This window comes from Ursus arctos, chromosome X (assembly GCF_023065955.2).
Source record: "Ursus arctos isolate Adak ecotype North America chromosome X, UrsArc2.0, whole genome shotgun sequence".
Classification (NCBI taxonomy): domain Eukaryota; kingdom Metazoa; phylum Chordata; class Mammalia; order Carnivora; family Ursidae; genus Ursus; species Ursus arctos.
Genome location: NC_079873.1, coordinates 107,495,889 through 107,518,282, shown reverse-complemented (window position 1 = coordinate 107,518,282; position 22,394 = coordinate 107,495,889). Strand labels below are relative to the sequence as shown.

The following is a 22,394-nucleotide window of genomic DNA, read 5'->3' as shown; positions in this document are numbered from 1 at the left end:
TCCGAGCTACAGTGCTGTGCTACCAGCCGCTGAGAAGTTGCGGTGTCTCGGATCCGAGAATTGGTCCTTGTCCCCACTGACTCTAATGTGAGGCACAGTGGCTGTCAGCAGGCACAATTTTAGTGCACTTAACAGTGCACTAAACTTAACTTCATATTTCAGTTGTTTTGAAGAGTTTCCATAGATAGAGATTAATGGACCAGCTCGATAAAGGAGTTCTTCACTTAATCCGTTCACAATTAGGAGCTGATGTACAGGGATAAGTAATGAAGTAGCCTCTGTGACTGGGGGGTAACTTGGAGGCGACCACAGGGGTTTCTTCTCTCCAATCAGCTATGGTTGCTCTAAGAAGCTGAAGGAATGCTGAAAGGGCCGATCCCAGAAGGAAGGCTTCATGGCAAGAAGTCATCATTTCCTCATCAATTAGGAATGGAGCTCATCAGGTGTGTGTCCGGAAAGGAAGGCTGAGTCCTAAAGAGAGACACTCCTTCTACCCGGGAGCCGAGGTCCCAGTACAGTGTCAGAGCCTTGGGAGAATGAAGGGACAGCCGTCAATATAGACAGGCAGCCTAGTGTGATGGTATGCATGCCTCCTTGGGAGTTTGGTGGAACTTGATATCCGTTTGGTGGCCTCAGAGTGGCCAAGAAGCCTTGAGATGTCATGGTCATCAGCGTCCCAATTCTGCTGATTCTCATTCTGACCTGTTTCTAGAATCTGGTCCCTTCTCTTCTCCATGCTCACTGTGCCCTGGCCCAGGCCACCACCCTCTGCCACCTGGGCCACTCCAGTGGTGGTCTGACCAGTTTCCTTGCAACCCTCTTTTTCCAGTTTATAGTCTCTGCTCTCAGAGATCTCTACTGCTGACCTTCCATGCTCTCCGCACCCCCCAACCCCCATCTAAAAACTTTGGTTGCCCCCCTCCCCATTCTTTGGAAAAAGTCTCATCCCAGCCCACCTCCTTAGACTCCGCCCCCCTTTTCAGTAGTACCTACTCGTAGTATACTCCAGCCAAACCAAGTGGCCCACTCTTCTCGAAACCTCAAGTCTTTTGGTACCTCTGTTTGTTTTCCATAGGCTGTTCTTTCCTTTCTTACTCCCCTGGCAGTTCATCTGTCTTCAGGGCATTGCTCGAAGACCACTGCTTCCTTGTAGCTTGACCAGCCTGTGTAACATTGAAGACATTGTCATTTTTTGTTTATGAAGCCTTTGTCCTTGCTAAAGGGCAGCTTATTAGGGGGAGGGACCATTTCCTACTCCTGGTTCCTTCCCCATGACTATGTTTCAAGCACAGTCAGGCAAGTAATAATGACAGTAGCAGTCATTATTGACTGCTTGCCAACCATTTTACATATGTAAGAACCCTCTGAACTAGGTACTATTATTGGCTCCATTTTACAGATTAGAACACTGAAGCTCTAAGTTCGGTAACTTGCCCAAGTCCACACTTGATAAGTTTTAGAGCTGGAGTTCAAATTAGCACAGACCAGCTCTACAGCCTGTGCCCTTCAGGGCTGCGGCTGTGTCTCACCTGCACATTATTGGGCCCAGTGGATAGTCTTGGGTGAATCTCTCCTAATGCACTCGAATGACTCTCTGTTGCCCAGTATGACTCAAAGAAAGTTCGTTCAAGATGACTTGTACGGTCCTACTGACAAGTGCAATTTCAAATATCAAGATCCATGCTTTAGATATTTTTAAGTCAAAAGATTCTCTTTTCTCCTTTGGAATTATCTCAGCATTTGATTTCAAGGCCAGATGGATTCACTAGGCTATGGTCTTCTCTGGGGAAATCCACTCTTAGATGTTTTTTACACACACACCCCTGAAAAATGATACAGTAGTGTTATGCTGTGTGTAACATGATTGAAAGCCATCTGAATTCTATTAGGCAGTTTGTCATTTGCATGATAACTTGAGTTCCCGCATTGGGAGAAAATTATATAACCCAGAGAAATATACCAAGAAAATGAAAATCAAATTCAAAATAATGACCATGGAGCAGAAAATTGGTATGGTACTGAATTTAGGTGATCAATTCTAAGGAAGTCCAAGGTCGAAGAGGTGCAGTTGGGTACAAGTCAATAGTCATATCTATCAAGGCTCATGCACTAGCTTTGGCTTATGTGCACAGTACAGATATAAATCCATACATACCCCATGCACATCTAGAAAAAGGATATTTATTTTTTTTTCTTTTTTCCTACTATTGCCTTTTATGTACTCAGCACTCTGCCCAAACTGACTGGTCGGCATTTCCTGATCTCCGAGAGGCATATTATTTCATTCCCATTGCGCAGGGGAGTAAACCGAGGTTCAGAGAGGGTACATAACAAAAATTTGGGTTCTCTAACTAAATTCTATGCAATATCCGTGGACCCAGAATTACTCCCCAAAATAAGACTTGAGCAGCTGAGTTGTTTCCACACTGTGTTCCTCTAGTCCTTGGGGCACTCCAGACACCCCCGCCCCCAAACCTGGCTGTGAGGGAAACAGTACTACCTTAATCTCTTTTTCATTTGGATTTCACTGGGCAGGGGAAGGATTCTTGAACTGAAGAGGGCTTGAAAACCATTGGCTTAGAGCAGGGGATCTGCAAACTTTTGTATGTAAAGACTCAGGTAGTAAATATTCCGGGTGTTCTGGGCCGTGTGTTCTCTGTTACAGCTACCGAACGCAGCCATCATAGCACAAAAGCAGAGCCCATATGCAAATGAATGGGCATGGCTGTGTTCCAACACAACTCTACTTATGGATAATGAAATTTGAATTCCATATAATTTTCATATGTCATGAAATATCATTCTTCTTTTGATTTTGTTTTCTTTGACCATTCAAGAAGGTAAACACCATTCTTAACTCATGGAAGTTTAAGAATGGAGGGAGGGCTGGTTTGGATGGAGGGCCATCAGCTACAGAAGACACTCCTTCTCTGATCTGCATGCCCGGGGCAGGGTGCATCATCTAGTTTAGACCCAGGCTGTGGGCCCACTGGGGAGCACTGGGCTAGAGGGTCCCACCTGACAGATCTTGGGAGATTTATCCCTATTGAAGCTAGTCGAGATCTTCAAACTGTTTTTCATTGCCATGGCCCTCAGACTGGGATTTTCCAGGATTCCAGAGGGCTGGTCATGGGAGCCGACTTTTAAGTTAAAACCTTGAGAAAATTAAATGCAGCTTCTCCCAAGTAAAAAAGCCTGAGCACCCTTACCTCAGGGAAACAGAGTGAGTGCTTTGAAAAATATCACCGCCTCTTCCTCTTCTCCTGCCTTGCTTACCAACAAATGATTCAGTGCTACAGAGACTACATTGCACTGGGTAGGAAAATATATAATTCCCTGAGTAATTCTAAACCAGTCGTGTTTCATTCCTCCCAGCGTACTTCATGAAGAGGAAGTGCCCTTCAAGGAGTCAGTAGGGCTAAGTTACTATTCCAGAAGAGGGCCCACAGTAAGATGGTTCCTAATTTTTGTTTAGAGCCCAAAACCTGAGCGAAGCAGCACCCCCAGCCCCCACCTCCATCCCCAAACCTGCCGCCGCACAATGTGGACAGCAGCACTGGTTCTGTCCTCAACACCATGCCAAGTCCAGGCTCCCAGTGTGGACTATAGAAAACAAGACTCAGGCTACCACATGGAAGCTCCGAGAAAACACAGGGCAATTCCTAGCTGGCAGAACTTTCTGACAATTAAAGCTCCAGAACAATAGAAGGGTATGGCCCGCTACCCACCAGACAATGGCTTCTGGCCACGTGTTGGGGATGTTGTAGATATTTCCAGTGGGTAACAAAGTGAAGTAGATAATCCTTCCAGGCACTTCCAGCTGTAGGAGCCAGGGTCTGTCAGAGTGTTGGTCACCAGCATTGTAGCTCTTTCCACAGATACTTGAAAGCTGAAATCCAGCCCGTATCAAGTGGCGCGCCCGATAAGCTGTATGCCCAGAGGGGCACCATTTTGTAATTCACAAAAAGGCACTGTGTAGGCTTGCAACCTACACTTTCAGGGCTCTGAGGTTGCTTCTGAGCAAGGATTCTGGATCAACTAACAGCCTCTGAAGCCCTGCCTTTTATACAAAAGTTAGAGGCACTGTATATTGGAAATGCCTCCTAAGAGTGGCATGCCCAAAGACAAGGTGCTCAAGGTGAGCCCAGCTTCCAGTGTGGTCCATCTTTGGCTCATTTCCCTGAATCTACAGGTCCCCCCACAGATAGAAGGAACAGGTATCAGGGCCACTCCTGTTTTTTAAACTCTCACTTGGAACTGTGTGTTTCATCTTACAATAGGCATTCAAATCTCCAGGGAATCTTAAGCACTCTAGGAGGATCTTAGGAAACCCAAAACAGCCATGATGGGTTTCGAACATTCTTGAAGAGTAAACAAGCGCTGAAACTTTCCAAACTCCTTAAGGATCTCTGAACCATGCCTCATCAGGCATCCAATGATGCTTGCTATTTGATACCTCTACCAGTCTTTGGGTCACCAGCAGAGCCTTTTATGTTATTGTTCCAATCTGTAAAGCACCATTTCTCAGGTGGTAATAATGACAATAGCAATAATGACCAGGATGCCAACAATAGCTACTTATATTGACTCCTAGGCAATCTGTACAAACTTGCTTTTTCTGATCCTTCCCAAACTCTCCGAAGTAACGTATTATTGTTGCTCATTTTAACATGTGAGAAAATTAAGATTCAAAGAGTTGGACTAACTAGTTCAAGAGAGCAAACCTAACTAAAGGCTCCATTGCCATAGAACCTTCTGTAATAATGTTCCAAGCCTCCTGTTTTTTCCTCTTCAGAATCACATAAGCATTCCACTATGTGAAGTGGCAGGGTTTATAGAGAGTGATCTTATGATTTTACGGTTATAACTCGCATAAGGCCTGTCACAGCATCGTGTCCTGGGTTGTCCCAGTACAAAGAGCCCTCTGAGGTCACCAGGTTTAGCTTGAGACCCAGAGAGTTAGGAACAGAGATGACCCTGGGCACAACTCTCCCTTCCTTCCCCAGGGCCCCCACGATCTTCTCTTTGCTCATTCTCTCTCATCTGCCCCAAATTTCGTTATTTGAGCTTCTATAGGACCATCTCTTCAGGGCAAGGACTTGGTTTTGTTGACACAGTTGTTGGGACCATTTTACTTCTAAATGATATAGAAATTATAAGTTGTGGGGGCGCCTGGGTGGCACAGCGGTTAAGTGTCTGCCTTCGGCTCAGGGCGTGATCCCGGCGTTATGGGATCGAGCCCCACATCAGGCTCCTCCAGTATGAGCCTGCTTCTTCCTCTCCCACTCCCCCTGCTTGTGTTCCCTCTCTCGCTGGCTGTCTCCATCTCTGTCAAATAAAAAAAAAATCTTTAAAAGAAAAAGAAATTATAAGTTGTGGTAAAAATAAAAACCAGAGCGTTTTCGCACAAAGACAGGCACCATGAACTGCTAGATCCTGAACAAATATCTAAAGTCACTAAGGAGGCCTACTTTGTTCTGTTTTCATCTCATTGAAAACCGGAAGAACAATTGTCATGTTTAAAGATTATACACACAGGCGTACATGTGAGCATGATTTCTCACACTGTGGGATACCCAGTGTGTGATGAATTTATCTATGGAGTTGTGACCTCGTGAAAAGAACTTACCATTTTTCTGCTGAGACTAACTTAACTGCAGTGGGTGTGAATGATGCTGCTATAATAATTAAATCCAAAATCTTTCATAATCGTCCTCTTTCCCTAGAGTAATGTTCAGTATTAGCTATGGAGGGAAATGCAAACAAGCACATGTATATTCAAGAATAAAGCTTAATAGGTCAGTGAAGGAGCAGAATGAAATGAATGCGTAACACCTCCAGAGATAACGAATGCTCGTTTGCCTTCCTAGTTACTTCTCGACTTGTGTTTACCAGGACTGGAATATATGCATCAAATTGGCCTTTATTAATAACCAAATCCATACTGAGCTTGTTGCATGGGGGGGCGGTGTTTAATGTCAATCACTATGGAGATTGGTTGCCTATTTCCAAAATTGTACATTGGGAGGACTTTCATTTCTGTTGGTTGAAGAGTAAAATAACCATTGACTTCAAGTCTCTAAATTCTGGCTCTGGATGTGCCAGTTCTCCCTGAAGAAGAGTAGCCCGAAGGCCACAAGCCCATTTCTGGGTCCAGCTTTGAGACTTTGTGAGACATTGCCTGAGTCACCATGGGGCGCCATGAAGCTTACCTTCAAATTGTTCAGCAAATGAAGATGAGAACAAAGTCTCACGAAGACTTTGCTCGTGATTACTTGTTAGCAGTGTTAATGATGTACGTTGTTTCTAACTGGGATGACGTCTTTCCAAACCTATGATACCCTGCGTTCATTTTGTACTTTCATAAAGCATTTCACGTGCTTTAGTTGATATTATGTTCACCACTGCCACTGCCCCGTGAAAGAGTTTAATTGTCATTCCATGTAACAGACAAGGGACACAGATGAGGTTCAGAGACAGTATATGACTTTCCCAAGATATCAGAGTTTATGACTAGCCAGCAGTTGAATCCAAATATCTTGACTCCATGTCAATATGTTTTGTTGGTTTTTTGTTGTTGCTGGTGATTTTATTTAATATACTATCCTTTGTAAATTGCGCCTTCTAAGAAGACATTATATACTTTCAAGTTCTGGCTGGAGATGGTCTGAATTCCATATTTGCCTCCATGATTTCCTAGCTGTGTGATCATGAGCAAGTTCCTTGCCTCTCTAAGCCTCAGTGTTTCAGTCTGGAATATGGGGCTAATGATAGCCCCTCCTTCAGAGGGTCCAAATTACAAGCTTTTGGTCAAATACTTAGTACTTTCTGTGACACATAAATGGATTTTCTGAATGGAAGGAATTGTTGATAATTTGTTTTACCCAACACTTCTATGGAAATTAACACGTAGACATTGCCTACGTGTATTGAGGTACACACAGACACACACACATACATGCTCACGGAAAATGAAACTCTTTATGACCAGCATGGGTAGTTTTAAAATATTTGAGTCCTATAGCTTACGAGAACGATACAGTCTTCTTTTGCCACAATGTGTTGTGAAGAATTATTTGTTCACAGTCATCGGCCTGCAACTGCAAAAGAAATGGGAAGATACATTTTGTCTTCTTCTCTAAGATCTTCAAAACATCCATTAGTCTCATGAAGGACAGTCATAAATCCTGCAAGTTTAGTTTACCTGAAACCAATTCTAACAGCTATCCTTCCCACCAATCATTCTTTATATCAGTCTTTGGTTTTCAGACCTCAGTGAACATATCCTGGTCTTATGTGGCTGAGCATGAAAGTGGGTAGCCATGCCTTCTTTAGAGACTTAAGAGTGGACACCCACTCTGACCTGAATCTCTTCCTAACATTTGCACGTAACCTCTACATTAATGTAGTCCCTTGTTTATCAGGAAGTTGCCTTTTGCCTTCCAACTTCCCTTCTGCAGAAGACATCCAGGCAGAACTCAGGAGATGGGAGTTCTAGGACTGGCTCTAGCACAACTAGCTGTGTGACCTGGTGCAGAGCACTTACCTTCTCTGAGCCTTTCTTTCCTTGCCTGCAAAACGAGGGTGGCAGACTGTATCACTTCTGCGAAGACAGAAGTGAGTAAGTTGCAACTGCAGCCCACGCGGGAATGAGGGACTGGTGTGGGGACACTCGGTGGAGAAGACACTGCCATGATCCAGCTGGAGCCGGGGGTGAGACAGAAGGAAAAGGTGTTCTTTCGGAGGTGGGGGGGTCCTTTCTCAAACGCTTTTGTGGAGGAGGTGGGATCTTGCTGAGCTATGGAAGCAAAATAGGATTTTCAGACTTGAAGAAGGAAATTCTAGCCTGTGAGCTGAGCCTGATTCGGAGTCTGGAAGCAAGAAAGGGCAAAGCATGCTCAGAAAATGGCCATCCATCCAAGGAAGCTGGGACTGTCCCCATCGGAAGGCTGGGAATGAGGTCTAAAAGTTGTATTTAATACATAGAAATATTAACACCGATTGGCCTTTGAAGGCTGTGTGTAACTGGAATTTTAAGATAATAAGGCAGTCTTTCTGCTGTGGCTCGAGTTTGGGAATAGAGGGGTGGCGCCATAGAAACAAGAGGCTCTGTGTGTTCGATAAACAATTTTGAAAGGGCTAGTTCATCGCCAAATTTGGACCACTCGTATTTTTCAGGTACCTTGCCCTAGGAGAGAAAGATTTCTCATCCACATCAAGGGCTTACATCTCTTGGATCACATTTTACAGGAAGCGATCGGTCATATATCAAAAGGTTAATGACCTGCCATTTCTTGCCCAGCTATTTTGTGGCCACAGAGCTGCCACGGTGCACTGGGCACCGTGAGGCAGTGGAAGGTCACTGGGCCTTTTGCCTCTGTCATCCGGAGAGCCCCAGCAGGCTGCGACAACAGCCTCTAGAGCCGGGAGCTGGTCCCCTGCCCCGATTCTTTCACAGGAGACGCAGAGCATCTTTTCCTGTAGCGATCAAGTGCCACGTTCCACTCCACAGTGATTGATCAGTACATTTATTACACTTTCAGTAGTAAAAATATATAGACTCCAGTCATCTCTGGAGATGCTGAAATAGTCCTTTTTTCCCCTTGATTTAGGGGAAGGTAGAGAGGGAAGATGTGTGTGGCGTATGACATAAATATAAGAGCTCAAATATCTAATTAGCTGAAAGAATCTCGGTTCCCTCTGCACCTTTGACAGAATTGCAGCTGTCAGATCATAGCTCCAATATTTTATCCTCATTGCAAGATGGATCTGAGGATGATTTCGAAAAGATGCTTTCTAACACGAACATCACCCTGCTTTTTTTGTAGGATGCTTGAGGACGACCTGAAGCTGAGCAGTGATGAAGACGACCTTGAGCCTGTGAAGACCTTGGCCACTCACTGCACGGCCACTGAGCTCTACCAGGTACGCAGAGCTTCATGCTTGCTCCGGGGCCTAAGGGGAGGGAGCATAAAGGACCGGAAGGGTTTTGCCATCGCAAGCAGACCCTCGGCTTCAGCTCCGGGCTGCGGAGAGAAGGAAGGAAACAAAGCTAGGCACAGTGTCCCGGCACAGGCGGAATCAGCTCACAGTTTCATTCAAGCTACAGGGAGAAGAGGCTGAGCTCTTGAAAACTGCTTTCAAACACACGTACAGGTTGTCAGTAAGCAAGAGACTGTCGTTCCCTCCCTTGGACTACGCGTTGTCTCAGGTGAGGTGTAACTTGCCTTTAGTGACCCCGATGCGAGGCTTACAGCCCACGCTATTCCTTAATTAGGGCCTAAATGCGAGCCCTGCAAAAACTTGCTGCTGCCCCGTCTTCATCCACTCGGTGTTGTAAGTATTTACAGTGCTTACCACCAAACGAGATGGCAGAAACGTAGTTGCAGCATTTCCAGTGAGATTGGACTTGTTGGCTTGAAAAGGCCAAGTATCGTTTGTGAACCGTGAGAGTGGCAGTGCAGCGTGTGGTGTCAGCAGTGCGTGTGCGTTTTCTCTGTGGCACAACTGTCTTTCATGTGGGCTCCTTCTTGGTGTGTTTATAACCTCGGATGAACAACACAGAAGGAGCGCCTTTTTTTAAAGCCAGTACCTGACCAAGTTCTTTTTACAGCGAAGTCTGCTGCCTTAGGAAACTGAAAGCAGACTGTTTTCAGGCATGTTCATGCACTGGTATGCCAGGACAGTTCTCAAATACAGAATTCCAGGGGCGCTTGGGTGGCTCAGTCGGTTAAGCATCTGCCTTCAGCTCAGGTCATGATCCCAGGGTCCTGGGATCGAGCCCCGCGTCAGGCTCCCTGCTCAGCGAGAAGCCTGCTTCTACCTCTGCTCCTTAGCCCCCAGCTTGTGTGCTCTTTCTCTCTCTCCTCTCAAGCGAATAAATAAAATCTTTTTTAAAAAAATATGGGATTCCATATTCACTAAATGTGTAGTGAGGAGTGAGCAAAGAAAAGCTTAGGAAAAACTCTCAGGACTCACCTATTCATTCTCATATATAGTCGTTTGCCGCACTGGAACTCCCACCATTTGGTATAATTTTAAAATTGAAAAAAAAATACAATAAAATAAAATTGAGGTCATTTGCAATGTTATGTGGCCAATTCCTGACTCGCCTTTACTTTCTCCTCCTTATTCCACCTGCGTTTTTGGCAATAGGTGACAGTTGCATCTTTGCACTGTGGGGCCTTGTCAAGAACAAGCCCCATCATCTCCCAGGGGTGTGCTGTCCCTGTCCTGAATGCAAGCAGCCCTGTCCTACGTGGGTCATGGGCTTCAGAGCTGATGCAACATGCACGCTGAAATTCCATTGTCTGCATTTAATACAGCAGTGATGAGCACAGTGTTGGTAAATAAAACAAAAAAAAATCTAGATCATTGATTTTGACAGATGCGACATTGCTTTTTAATGGAAGTGTTTAAAGCAGTAATCAACAATAAGTAAGAGTAGACTTTGCACATCGACTTCCTCTCCATCTGATCACATAAACACAATCTGCTTTGTTAGCTTCTCAAATTGTTTTATTCTGAATTTACCTGAAGGTGTAGCATTGCTCCACTGGCCCCACTCATCTGGGTTTTTAGGATGTGTGTTCGGTGACTTTGTGTCGGTCCTGAGCCCATCAGATAATCCTGGCTGGTGCCGCCCGTAGCCCAGTCATGCGTTCACCAACCGAGCTTCTCATCTGAAGGGGAGGTGGAACTGGGAGATCCAGGGTAGGGCAGAATGACAACTTATCCCCCCTCACTGGGCCCTGGAAGCAAGAAGTAGATGCAAGGTTATAAACATTTACAAATGAGCCCTCCTTATAGTGTTTGAGGACTCGTGAAAAGGCAGCAAGCCTAAGGACCAAGAGAGAATGGTCGTGCAGTAGCGGAAGGGACAGTGCCAAGCAGTGTCTGCTGAGCTCTGGCTTTATGAGGCCTCACATTTTTTTTCAAAGAGGGGTGCATTGAAATTATTCTCCTTTTTTTTTCATTACAGTCAAATTCACATGACATAAAATTCACCATTTTAAAAGTGTGCGGTTCAGTGGCATTTGGTATATTCCCAAGATGGTGCAGCTGTCCCCAGTTCCAGAATATTTTCATCACCCTGGAAGAAAATCCCACATACATGAGGCAGTGATTCCCCGTTTCCCCTCCCTCGGCCCCTGACAGCCACTTATCTGTTGTCCCTATGGGTTTGCCTGTTTCCCATAAATGAGTCGCGCAGGATGAGACCTTTTGTGACTGGCTTCTTTCACTTGCTGAAATGTTTTCTAGGTCCATCCAGGTTGTAGCATAGATCGTACTTCATTCTTTTTTATGGCTGAATGATACTCCGTCGTACGGATATACTGCCTTTTCTTTATCTGTTCATCAGTCGATGGACGTGTTGATGTTCCCACCTTTTGGCTACTGCAGATACTGCTGCTACGAGCACGGGTGTGTATGTCTTTGTCCAAACACCTGTTTTCAGTTATTCGAATTGCCTCTTTCAGGCGAGGTAATGTCGTACTGCGGTGATATACGGTACTCTGATTTCATCTTGTGCAGCGTCAGGAGGGGTGCTGAGAGCTCCCATTTACGGAGCCGCCCTTGCTCTGGGCCCGATAGATATTAAGTTAGGTGCTCTGTCTTATTGGAACCTCACTAGTCAACCTTTGGTAGGTTTGGGCCTCCGGTCTGAGCTATCAAATTGCAGGAGGTTTCTATTTTTGGCAGGATGGTTGGAGGGAAAGCATAGAAACAAATGCATGAGTACATTCAGTATGGTGTCCAAGGGGCCAAACCCTACCATTCCTTTGAGCTGACATTATCCTTAGAAACTTTTTCAGAACCTGGTGGCTACATTCGTGCAGACATAGTCCAATGAAAAAGCCATCGGCTTTCTGGAGACTGTCTCAAATCATTTCAGCCATGATCGTTGTACCTGGATTGTTGTACATAGAGATCTGAATTGTCCAGGCTTACTGAGAGTAGACACCAGTCTTTTCCAAAAGCTCCTAAGACTTTATGCTAGAGTTTGCAGCATACAGGACCCCAAGAAAATGCATTTCCAATGCATGTATGAAAATGAAACACAGGTGTGTCAGTTTCTGTGATGGCATCTCAGTCCCAAGTCACTCCTAATCAGAACGACCTCCCCCCTCTTCCCTCCCTACCCACCACTGGCTAGGCCGAGCAGGCCCTGTGCACAAACACCATAAGAGCAGTTAGGACGTGTTTAACTGCCTCCCCCAAAGGCATTCACTGGGTGTGAGCGACCTTTCCTTGCCTCTGACCCCTGACAAGCATTAAACCAGACATCACAGGAAGAAAGGCCAGGTTGCTAATGACACTGCACCAAGTCTCTTCCAGGAAAGTTATGTGGCCCTAAACAAGAGCTTCTCTTCAGGGGACTGACGTGGGTGGACAGCTGAGTCATACCTTCCGATTATACTTCTTCCTTTGTCTCCCCCTGCCCTGGAGAAAGACAGGGTATGCTGTGATGCTGTCCTCACCGTGGCGTTCTCTCAGAGCTTCCCCAAAGTGGGAAATCATCCCTTGAGGTCGACATTGGACGTTGGAATGTTTCAGAACAGGGTTTGAATGGGATACAGTGTTCTGTACTTAGTGTCTGCGTAAACATCCGTGTAGCGGTACGTTCCGTTTTTCAAAGTTGGCCGTCACTAACGCGATCAGGAGCTCCACGATGTCCGCTGGGCGGCTGACTACAATTCTACCTCTCAGCTGCTGCTCTGGGCCTCACAGGTCTAAAACCCCACCCTGGCCTTCCCCACACCACACTTACTGAATGGCCATTTTCCAGCCAGGCGTCTGCGGCAGGCAGTGAGGCCATGGTGCATCCGCTGGTGTTTGGCTAGGGTGGCGTGCCCCCGTCAGCCAGGCTTCTGGAGAGCACATACGTGTGGGGTCTTCTGCGGGCCCTCACCTTGTCCCACTGAACCTGCCGTTTTCCTTGGCATCAAATGTGTCTTCGTCTCCTTCTTGGGACTTGAAGGACCCCTGAAAATGAGGAGTTAAACCTGGAATCAATGTTCGTTTACAGCTTGCAGTTCAATAAAAGATCTAAAGATATAGGCCCTGTGCTTCTCTTTCAATAAGCAGCCTAATCAGTCTCAAATGTTTTCTTAACAAAGAAATTGTATTGACAGATTTATTAAAATTGCTGTCTTTAAAGTTTTAAACTATCCACAATTTGACCTATCCCAAAGACTTCTAGAATGTGTGGTGGCCAAACTCCAGAGCTCCCTCCAGCAGAACCAGGCAAACGTCTTCTTAACGTTTCAGCAAATGATGACATGAAGTTTGGTTTGTGCAGCTCTCGGCGTGCGGCCTTGTGCTCTGCCAGCAGGACGGTCTGGGGGGCCTGGGCTCTGAAGCCAGGCTGGATCTGAGCAGGGCTGTCTCGGGCCCTGGCCATCTCAGACTGGCATCAGAAACAGCAGACTTTAGAAATACAAAGGCTGTAAAGAAATGGGTATTGTTAGAAGCCGCCTTTAGGGCATTTTAATATTAATACCATCGTGTTATTAATGTGAATTAGACTGAAACATTAGAGGACTTCATTTAGCTCCGTAGGAAGTTTAGAGAGTGAGTACGGTGACGGGAAATGTTCGCTTAGGGACCAGGCTCAACTACTTAGCTTAGAGTGGCATTGGTGCTTTAAAAACAGACCTGAACAATTCAGATTTGCTTTGAGCACAAAGGCATTCCAATGAGTTGTGTCTGGATACATCGTTGCAAGTAGCCCCTCCGTAGCCCATTTTATTTAACGGGATCGTTTTTCTTTTTCTTCCTAAGGATCGCTCTCACACCCTTAGAGATGTGCGCTTCATTCAAAGCATGTTCGTGGGCATGTGTGGACTTTTCAGCTGGGTGCGGGTGGCGGGGCTGCACCGCAAACATGTTAACATATATTGAAAAATCGTGTCTTCTCAGCCCTTGCCCTCCATTTTGTAATTGTATTTTTTGGCTAAAGATCACTCACACACAGGTAGCTTGCTTTTAACCCAGGATCTTGATTTTGGTTTTATGTTTGATCCAGTTTTGCTTGTTTGTTTTTGTTACTGTTGGGCCAGCTCCCTGGCCAGGTCGTTCTGAGACCATTGCAGATGAGCTGAGCTCCACCGTAGCAGAACATGTGAACGTTCTGGCCACTTTGGGGATGTGCTCCCTCCACCTGGGATGCACATTACACTTTCAAAACACAGTAGTCAGTCTAAGCTCAAGCCCACGTTCACGTTTAAAGTTTGCTAATGAAAACAATGCAATACATCTTGCTCCTGCTATTAGCCGGCTCTTTGGAAGCTGATGTGGCTGTCGCGAACGCGTTCGTTGTGACAACAGACACCCTTCCCTGCTGTAATCGGTTCTCTTGTTTTAGCTACAGTTCTCCCTCATCATGCTGAACAAGTTGTTACCTCCCCGGGTTTTCTCTGCATTTCCATTTACTTTGTTATCAGCAGAAAGGCTGGGAAAGGCCCCCTTCCGTAATGACATCAATATGGCATACACAGCAAGAGAGGTCAGCCTGTCAGAGCTAGACAAACAGCAGATGGATTAGGATGAAACCAGGTGCAAAATAACTTTGATAGTCTTTTAATGTAAACAGTTTATCTGTCATTGCCTTTCATTGATATCCCCCACAAAATGATAGAGTTTGGGCAGTTAAGGTTGAGAATGTAGCTGAATAAATCCGTACGTTGCCATGCCCTAACTATCCAGCAATTAGAGAATGAGAGGACATTTTAATTTATTCATTAAAGACAGGAAAGTAAATAGGATAACATACAAGGTTAATAGAATAACATTGGCCTTCATATTCCCCAGATTGTGTTTCCCATTTGGCTGTATTAGCATAGAGACTAGATTAATAAGAAACTGCTTAGGGCTTAGATGATGTGATTTTTAATATGCTCCAGGCAAGTCTGTGACTGTTTAGAAACCTGCGTGCTGATTTTTTTCATTGTAATTAGCTCTTCTACTTTTAGAACCAAATATTTTGACTTGTAATCTCCATAGATTGCCTTTTTATTGTAATCTCAAAGAAATGCTTAGAGCACACAGATGGAGAGAAGCACCATGTTTTCACGTGTGCTGCTTGTCACAGCTGGTGACCAGATACTGGCTAATGTCCACGACAACTTAGGAATTATCCATCTCTGAGCATTCCGACTGCAAAGCCCCTGGCTCCTTTGCTCAGCTGAACATTCCTCCCACAGGCGCGGGTGAGGGGGGGCTGCGTGCCCTAGGAGCCAACCAGAAGCAAAAGTGGGTTTGACCCATTATTTCAGGGAAGGTGACTCTCGTGTAGAACAGGGATGACCACAGCACCTGTCTGTGACGAAGGGGTAGCAGCCACCTCCGGGAAGCTGGGAATCACTAAGGTGACTTGAATTGAAGTTGCCCTTGTCGCTGCCCCTGGGCTGGTCCCGTGTGGACTCTCATCCCACCCTTCGCTTGGTCCAAGCATGTTCTTTTTCTCAGGCCTCTTCGCTGCCCCAATTTGGGTCCCAGATCGCTGCTTGGAGCCTGGAGGTTCTGGCTCGGAGTCATTAGCCAGCAAACCCCAAGCAGTGTACCATGTGTCCCGGAAGTTTATTGGAAGTTTCCAAGTCTTGAATTTAATCAGGGTTCTAGCATATGAACATCTCCAGTAAAAGCTGGATAATAAAACACTGCCAGCCGGAAAATGTGAGATTTTGAAATTTATGTGCTGGCTTTGAAAAATATTCTGGGGCTTTGGTTTAGGGCCCAAGAAGGCTTTTTACTCCGTTCCCCAAATATCTGCCATCTGATGGAAAAGCTACCATGCAGGCTACAAACACCCAGGATGTTGTCCTGAATGAGAAACAGAATCTATCTTATTCCTAAGCAGATATATAGAGATATAGAGAGCTATAGAGATATATATTTCTATTTATTTAGTAAGAGCAAAGAGCGTAGGTGCTGTAAATACACAGAAGAGGTATCCAAATTTCAGATTAGCTACCAACCTAAGATTAACCACTCAGAATTCAAGTAGATAGGCAGATAAAAGCAGCAGATGCTTCCAAAATGTATGGGATGGCATAACCCGTATTTCACAGAGTACCACACAGGACTCTCTGGAACAGTAGATAGAAACGTTTATGAACTTGATAGTCGATCCTGTGTATTGCTAATGGAGGTAGGCTCAGGTTCCACATTTATCCCCGAGTCGTGTACGTATATAGAGACTGTAGTACTTGTGTGTGAATGTAGGCTGCCAGGCCTTACGATGGCCCTAGAGAGCCCTGATTCCAGCTGCCTTGTGTTGCCAGTAGGACACTGGGGGACAGGGAAGTCAGTTGGCATTTGGTGTTCTGAGATAATAGAAAATGTACCTTGATATATAGGTCTCTGTGCCTGCTTCCTAGCATGGGGCTTCCAAGACCCTTGCCATTTCTTAAGTGCTAAGAGCACCAGGGGCATCTTCTGTTCTGACGTTTGGTCTCTGACCCCAGTTCCTGACACAGGGCACGAAACCCCTTGGAATCCGCTGGGGATAGGAGTGTTCTAAGGAGGTAACTCTGTGTGGGCTCTTGGATGGGAGCTTCTCACCAGAGAGACCAAGTCATGATTAGAAGCTTCGAACTTTCAGCCCTCTTCCCCCACTTGCCCCTGACACACACACACACACACACACACACACACTTCTCTGGAGAGGGGAGAGAGGCCAGAAACTTGAATTAATAATCATAGCTATGTGAAGAAGCCTCCATAAAATCCCAATAGTATGGGGTTTGGAGAGGTTCCGGGTGAGTGAATACATCCATGTCCTGGGAGGGTGATGAACCCCAAGTCCACAGGGACAGAAGCTCTGACACTTGGGACCCACCCAAATCTTGCCCTGTGTATGTCTTCACATGGCTGTCCACCTGTCTCTTGGATCATGTCCTTTAACAAACTGGTAGACAAAAGTAAACTGTTGGCCCGAGTTCTGTCAGCCACTCTAGCCAATTAGTCAAACCTGACGAGGGGGTTGTGGGAACCTCTGGTTTATAGCCAATCGGTTAGAATGAAAGGTGACAACCTGGGCCTGCCATGAGCATCTGAAGTGGGAGGCAGTCTTGTGAGACTGAGCCCTTCGCCTGTAAGGTTTGACATCATCCCTAGGGAGAGAGTATCAGGAGTGAGTGAAATTGTAGGACACTCAGCCGGTGTGACACAGAACTGCTTGGTGTGGGGAACAGCCCCTCGTATATATGGTGTCAGAAGTCTTGCGAGTGTGGTAGCAGTGTGAGAGGAAAGGAGACTCACAGGTGGGAGACTAGTGGGTTTTCTAATACAGGTATGTGGATAATGGTGGATGTGGCGTTCTTGCCCAGAGTATAACGTGCTCTGACGAGACAGAAAGCCTCACTGAATAGGTTAGGGTGCTCCCATGTAGGTCGTAGACTACTTTTATTCCATGGGGTACCTACCATTCACTGAGAATATCCTTCCCGTTTTCCTGGCCACACGTGGTAAGGAGAGCGTCTCTGTTAGGTACTGATTGTCTCCCACCACAAGACGCATGTCATTTTGCGAGGAGGGTCCCTCTAGCACCGGGGGCAAGAGGGCTCAGATTGGCCGGCAGGGGGGATTGAATTTTCAAATCCACAAACCCCCGGGGAATAGAGTAACTGAGGGCCTCTTACACGGGCCCTTCTAGTGGGGAGAATAAATAACTGCGGCCAATGCCAAGATGCTGTGCCTGGGGTCTCCGTATCTACCCCACTTAGGGAATGACTCACGTCGACGGAAGACTCTTCTGAGCGAGACGTGCTTCTTCACCAAACACCGTGCATTTTGCATTAAGTCACAACAGATCGAAACTTTAGTTATAAACCAGATCGCCAGTTGATGCATGGATCTTGCTAAAGACACTTGAAGAACTCCTGCTGGTTGCCACGTGAGCAGACTCCACACGCGGGGCCAGGCAGGAGGCGCTCGGAGGCCGGCGTCCGGCTGGCACTGGCCACGTTGTGAGCGGCAGGGTGGGTGAGGCTGGTGAGTCACTCGCTGAGCCGTGGGAAGTCCTGAGGACTCCAAGAAAGTCAGGAGGAAAGTGGAGCATCCAAGGGGGTAGGACGGGGGACCTGGCAGAGCAGCGAAGGGGCAGCGGCCAATGCCAGGGGAGCGGTAGCAGGGCCGAAGCCAGCACCCAGCCGCAGGAAGAGTGAGGACGGACATGAAGATGGGAGAAGCCCAATGTGCTAAGGAGAGGGGACATGTAAGTTCAGGGTTCAAACACCTGACATTTCCACATTTCCTTCTGGGCCCTATCCGGAGGGGGAAGTATAATAGGTGGTGCTTTCCTAAAGATTGCAGGCCCTCAGTATGAGGTCAGAAATTCAGGGAGGCATCCAGGTGTTGCAAAATGCTGAGCGACATTTTCTCCTCTTAATCAGCAGTACTGGCTATGCGTGTGTGCTGCCAGCGGAAACCCCAGCCTATAGGAGATAATACAAGCCTCTGGCTATTTTACTCATTCCAGCGAAATCTATTTAAATGCTGTAATTAAGCAATTCATTTTTATATTTGGGCAAGTGTTCTCAGTATATGTCTCTTTAATTGATTCAACCAATTCTGTACGTATTGATTTTAGACCATCTGAATACCCTAATGATGAGTTCATTTGTTAATAGAGGAGTTTTCTCTTCTGAACTTAAGTGATCGATACAATTTACCGATACATGTCACTAGGTTAAGGTATGGCTGTGTCTCACGGAACAGCCCTGTGAAAAGTTACACAAGGCAAAACATAGAGACTCAAAAGCAACGCAGTCGATTGTTCTTCTGTCTCATGTCCATAATGCCCGCTACCCAGTTATTTAAAAGTATCTGAATGATTGACTCCTCACTCTTTTTTATCAAGAAATGTATTGCATAGACCCAACTTGGGGGCATCTGCTAGCAGAACACCAGGAAAAAGCGTATAAGCAGGAAAGGTAAAAGCTATATAGAGCAATGCTAATAGAACCACGTTTTATGCGTGACTGGCAGCATTATTATTAAGGGAAAAAGCAGCACCTGAATACATAGACTTGCAGAGTCCACTAACACGGTATGTCTAGGCCCTCCAAGTGCTCACCTTGACAGTCTCAACAAAGAGGAAACATACCGCATTGGGTCTGTTTTCTGCCAACCTGGGAGCAGGGGGAAGGTATTACTGTAAGTGTGGATACCATGGTTCAGGGTGTGCGTCTTAAAAATCCAAAAAGATTCTCTCATTTTTTAAAAGTATTTTTTTTAAGATTTATTTATGTATTTGAGAGAGAGAGAGCGAGAGCACACAAGCGGGGAAAGGGGCAGGCAGAAAGGGAAAGGAAGAGAGAGAATCTTAAGCAGATTCCCCCTCAATGTGGAGCCAGACACCGGGCTCGATCCCAGGACCCTGAGATCGTGACCTGAGCCGAATTCAAGAGTCAGACACTTAACCGACTGAGCCACCCAGGCGCCCCAAGATTATCTCATTTTTAAAATAAATGTGGTATACGTGATTGTTGAACTAGACTAATGCTGGGACAGAATTACCAAAGAATGTTTTAGAAGTTAGATCCTTCCATAGCAGATGATGAGCAAGTATACATAGTGTTTTCTCCCGAAAGAAACATGGTGCTCTGCGTGCCGCGGAGGACAGGACTCAAGAGACGGCCACTTTCCTTCCTTCCTTCTTCCTTCCTTCTATTCTCTCACGGCAGCTCTACAGTTTTTATGGTTCACATAATTCTGTTTGGTCCCTGAGTCACTGCATAACAGAAAGAAAACGTCCTTCTTATTTTTAGGAAGATAGATTTAATGAGTGAGCAACTATGGGCATGTCCTCAGCCACACCATCCCTCCTGAGGAAATAAGTTCGCTGCTTAGCAGGATGCCATGAATAGCACAATGCTTGTAATGAGAGAAGAATCAGTTCCTAAACACTCCTTGGAATGAGAGAAGTGCCTTCTCCCTGGACATAGAATTTTTCAAGATGCCATATGACAGAGGAGGCTCACCTCAGGGCTTCTCAATCCCAGGGTCAAATGTTAGTGAAAACGCAAAGCACCCTTTCCTAGGGTGAGGTGTGAAAGGGGGGACCGCTGATGGAGGAGTCACCTGGAAAGGAGGGAGCTTTCCTAGGCTTCCTGGTGGAGGAGGGGGAGGGGAGGAGGGAGGGAGAGACTTGAGTATATGCACCTACACTTGTGCCCCCATGGCGCCCCAGGGGTCCCGGCCTCTCCTCCACTAGCACCAGCCCCCAAGAAGGTTCAGGGCGGAGGTCTGTGGGAAGGTACAGGGGTCTCTCCTGTTGGCCCAGGCAGGTTAGTATCTACACACATCCAGACGTCCTTTCCAAACAGAAGCATCCTATTTAGCCCAGAACTGCTCCTGATGTGGAGAGAGGAACAGAGTAGCTCCTGTAACCCTTGTTGAAATAACTGCATGGGCTCGATACCGCAACTCGGTGCCCAAGTCAGCAAGCCCATAAACTCTCAGGCCGTGCAAATGTGTGCCCCGAAGCCCGAAAGCAGGCATGGTCCACATGCACTGCATTTGCATAGCGCGCGATGGTTTCTAGAGTGCCGCCGTGGATGCTGGCTACTCCCAGCCACCCTTGATATAGATGGGACAGGAATGATCAACTTCATTTTTAAAATGAGGAAACAGACTCAGAAGCATCCACCGCCTTGCTAACATCCTGATGATTGTAAGTGGCGAAGCTGGAGCCAAACCCAGGTTTCTGGATTTCTCACTCACCGCTCTTTCCGCTGTGGTCCACAGCCTCTCGCCACACCACAGTGGAACCTATTTTCCAACATTTTAATTTATCATACCATCTTTTCTTATACTAGAGCTTCCTTAATGGTAAGATAAGTATCATGGTAGGGAAACGTGGCACAAAATAAGTAGAATATAGGTTTTGAAAGAGTATAGATATTGCAAATTAAAGCAGCAGGAGAGTTAACTATCTAGCCTCCATCTCCCAATCCATTTAAATTACTTTAATGTATGATTTTTTTGTTTTTTTTATAATTATTTTTATTATGTTACGTTAGTCACCACACAGTGCATCCCTAGTTTCTGATGTAATGTTCCATGCTTCATTGTTTGTGTATAACACCCAGTGCTCCATGCAATACATGCCCTCCTTAATGTATGTTTTTAAACTCAAAACGAGCTGTAATCCCAATATGCAACCCTCTTGATGTGTGACGAATTACACGAGATCATTTCATTTTGATTCCTGTCCTTTTGCACATTTCAGAACTTGGGACTGGTGTTTTAATGTCCTGTTATCTCCAAAGAGGAATGTTCTCCTTGCATTTTTGGTAGACTGCTCCTTAGACCTTAAAGACATATATAGTTTTCCCACAAAAAATTCACTTAACTTTCCTTTAAAGTCTCCGAGTTGAATAATTCTTTATAGCGGGCGGAACACAGTGTTGCATTATAGCGGGAGCAAAGAACACAAATTGTGAGCTCTGTCTCGGGTCTGGCGGAGACTCCCTGGGACCGTTCAGCTCAGAGATGAAAGGTGGTGAGCACACAGAAGGATGATGTGAGCACGTGTGACTGGAGCTGTTGGCACTCTGGAATGATCCCGAGTTAATTTCCAAAGAAAAGAAAACCTCTCAGCAGAGACATTTTCGATCAATAGCCAAGCAGCCCAGAAAACATTAATTTGAATGAAGTTATTTTCCTATGATGGCTGTATGAAAAGACAGAGGTTTCAAAGAAACTGGCCTTGAACATGATTATGTTCCTCCTGATCAGAGAAAACTAACCGGGTCTAATTGACAGTCCTGAAGCACAGAGAAGAGAAGACATTTTCAAAAACCGTGTCACTGAATGAAAGCTAGGTTAAGCAATGTCACTGTGCTTTCTCCCTCCCTGTCTTCCGCCAGTGGCATGCTCCTGCTATCACATTTAATGTGCTTTCAAAGGAAACCCCTCGAACACCGTGCTCATGATTTTATGATAACCTAAGTCTTCAGGAACAGACTTGTTTGGGGTGTAAGGCACAGGGGAACGTAGGTTCGTGTGATTTCCACAGTGACACGTCTTCAGCGCACTGCCCTACGCGATCCCAAAGCAGCCGGGACTAAGGGAGAAAGGGTAGTAGAGAAGGAAGGTATAGGTGTGCACGGGTGCGCAGACTGGGTCCAGCCCCCACTCCTCACCAGTATCTGCCTGTTCCTTCCCGCATCCCTTCCACGGCCAGACCTGCTCAGGGACAGACTTTCATATCCTAACTACCTGTGAGACGTGACTTGGCCCGGCCACACGCATATTGCTTATTTTATCTTTTTCACCTGTTACCTCCTGCTCTTTCTTGCTTGCTGTCTCACCGCTTGCCAAAATTCAACCTCAGGCACAGATGGTGAGATGATTTTTGCCACTGAGAGCCAAAGAAAGTGCCC

At 46.0% G+C, this 22,394-nt stretch overlaps 1 protein-coding gene across 3 annotated transcripts in view; it reads left to right on the top strand.

Moving 5' to 3' along the window:
• Positions 1-22,394, top strand: part of AFF2 (ALF transcription elongation factor 2) — a 446,211-nt gene that overhangs the window by 335,212 nt on the left and 88,605 nt on the right. For all 3 annotated transcript variants that reach the window (XM_026479777.4, XM_026479775.4, XM_026479776.4), the window contains one exon: positions 8,829-8,925. In XM_026479777.4, coding sequence (XP_026335562.1) covers positions 8,829-8,925 — 97 coding nt within the window. The remainder of the gene's footprint in view (positions 1-8,828; positions 8,926-22,394) is intronic.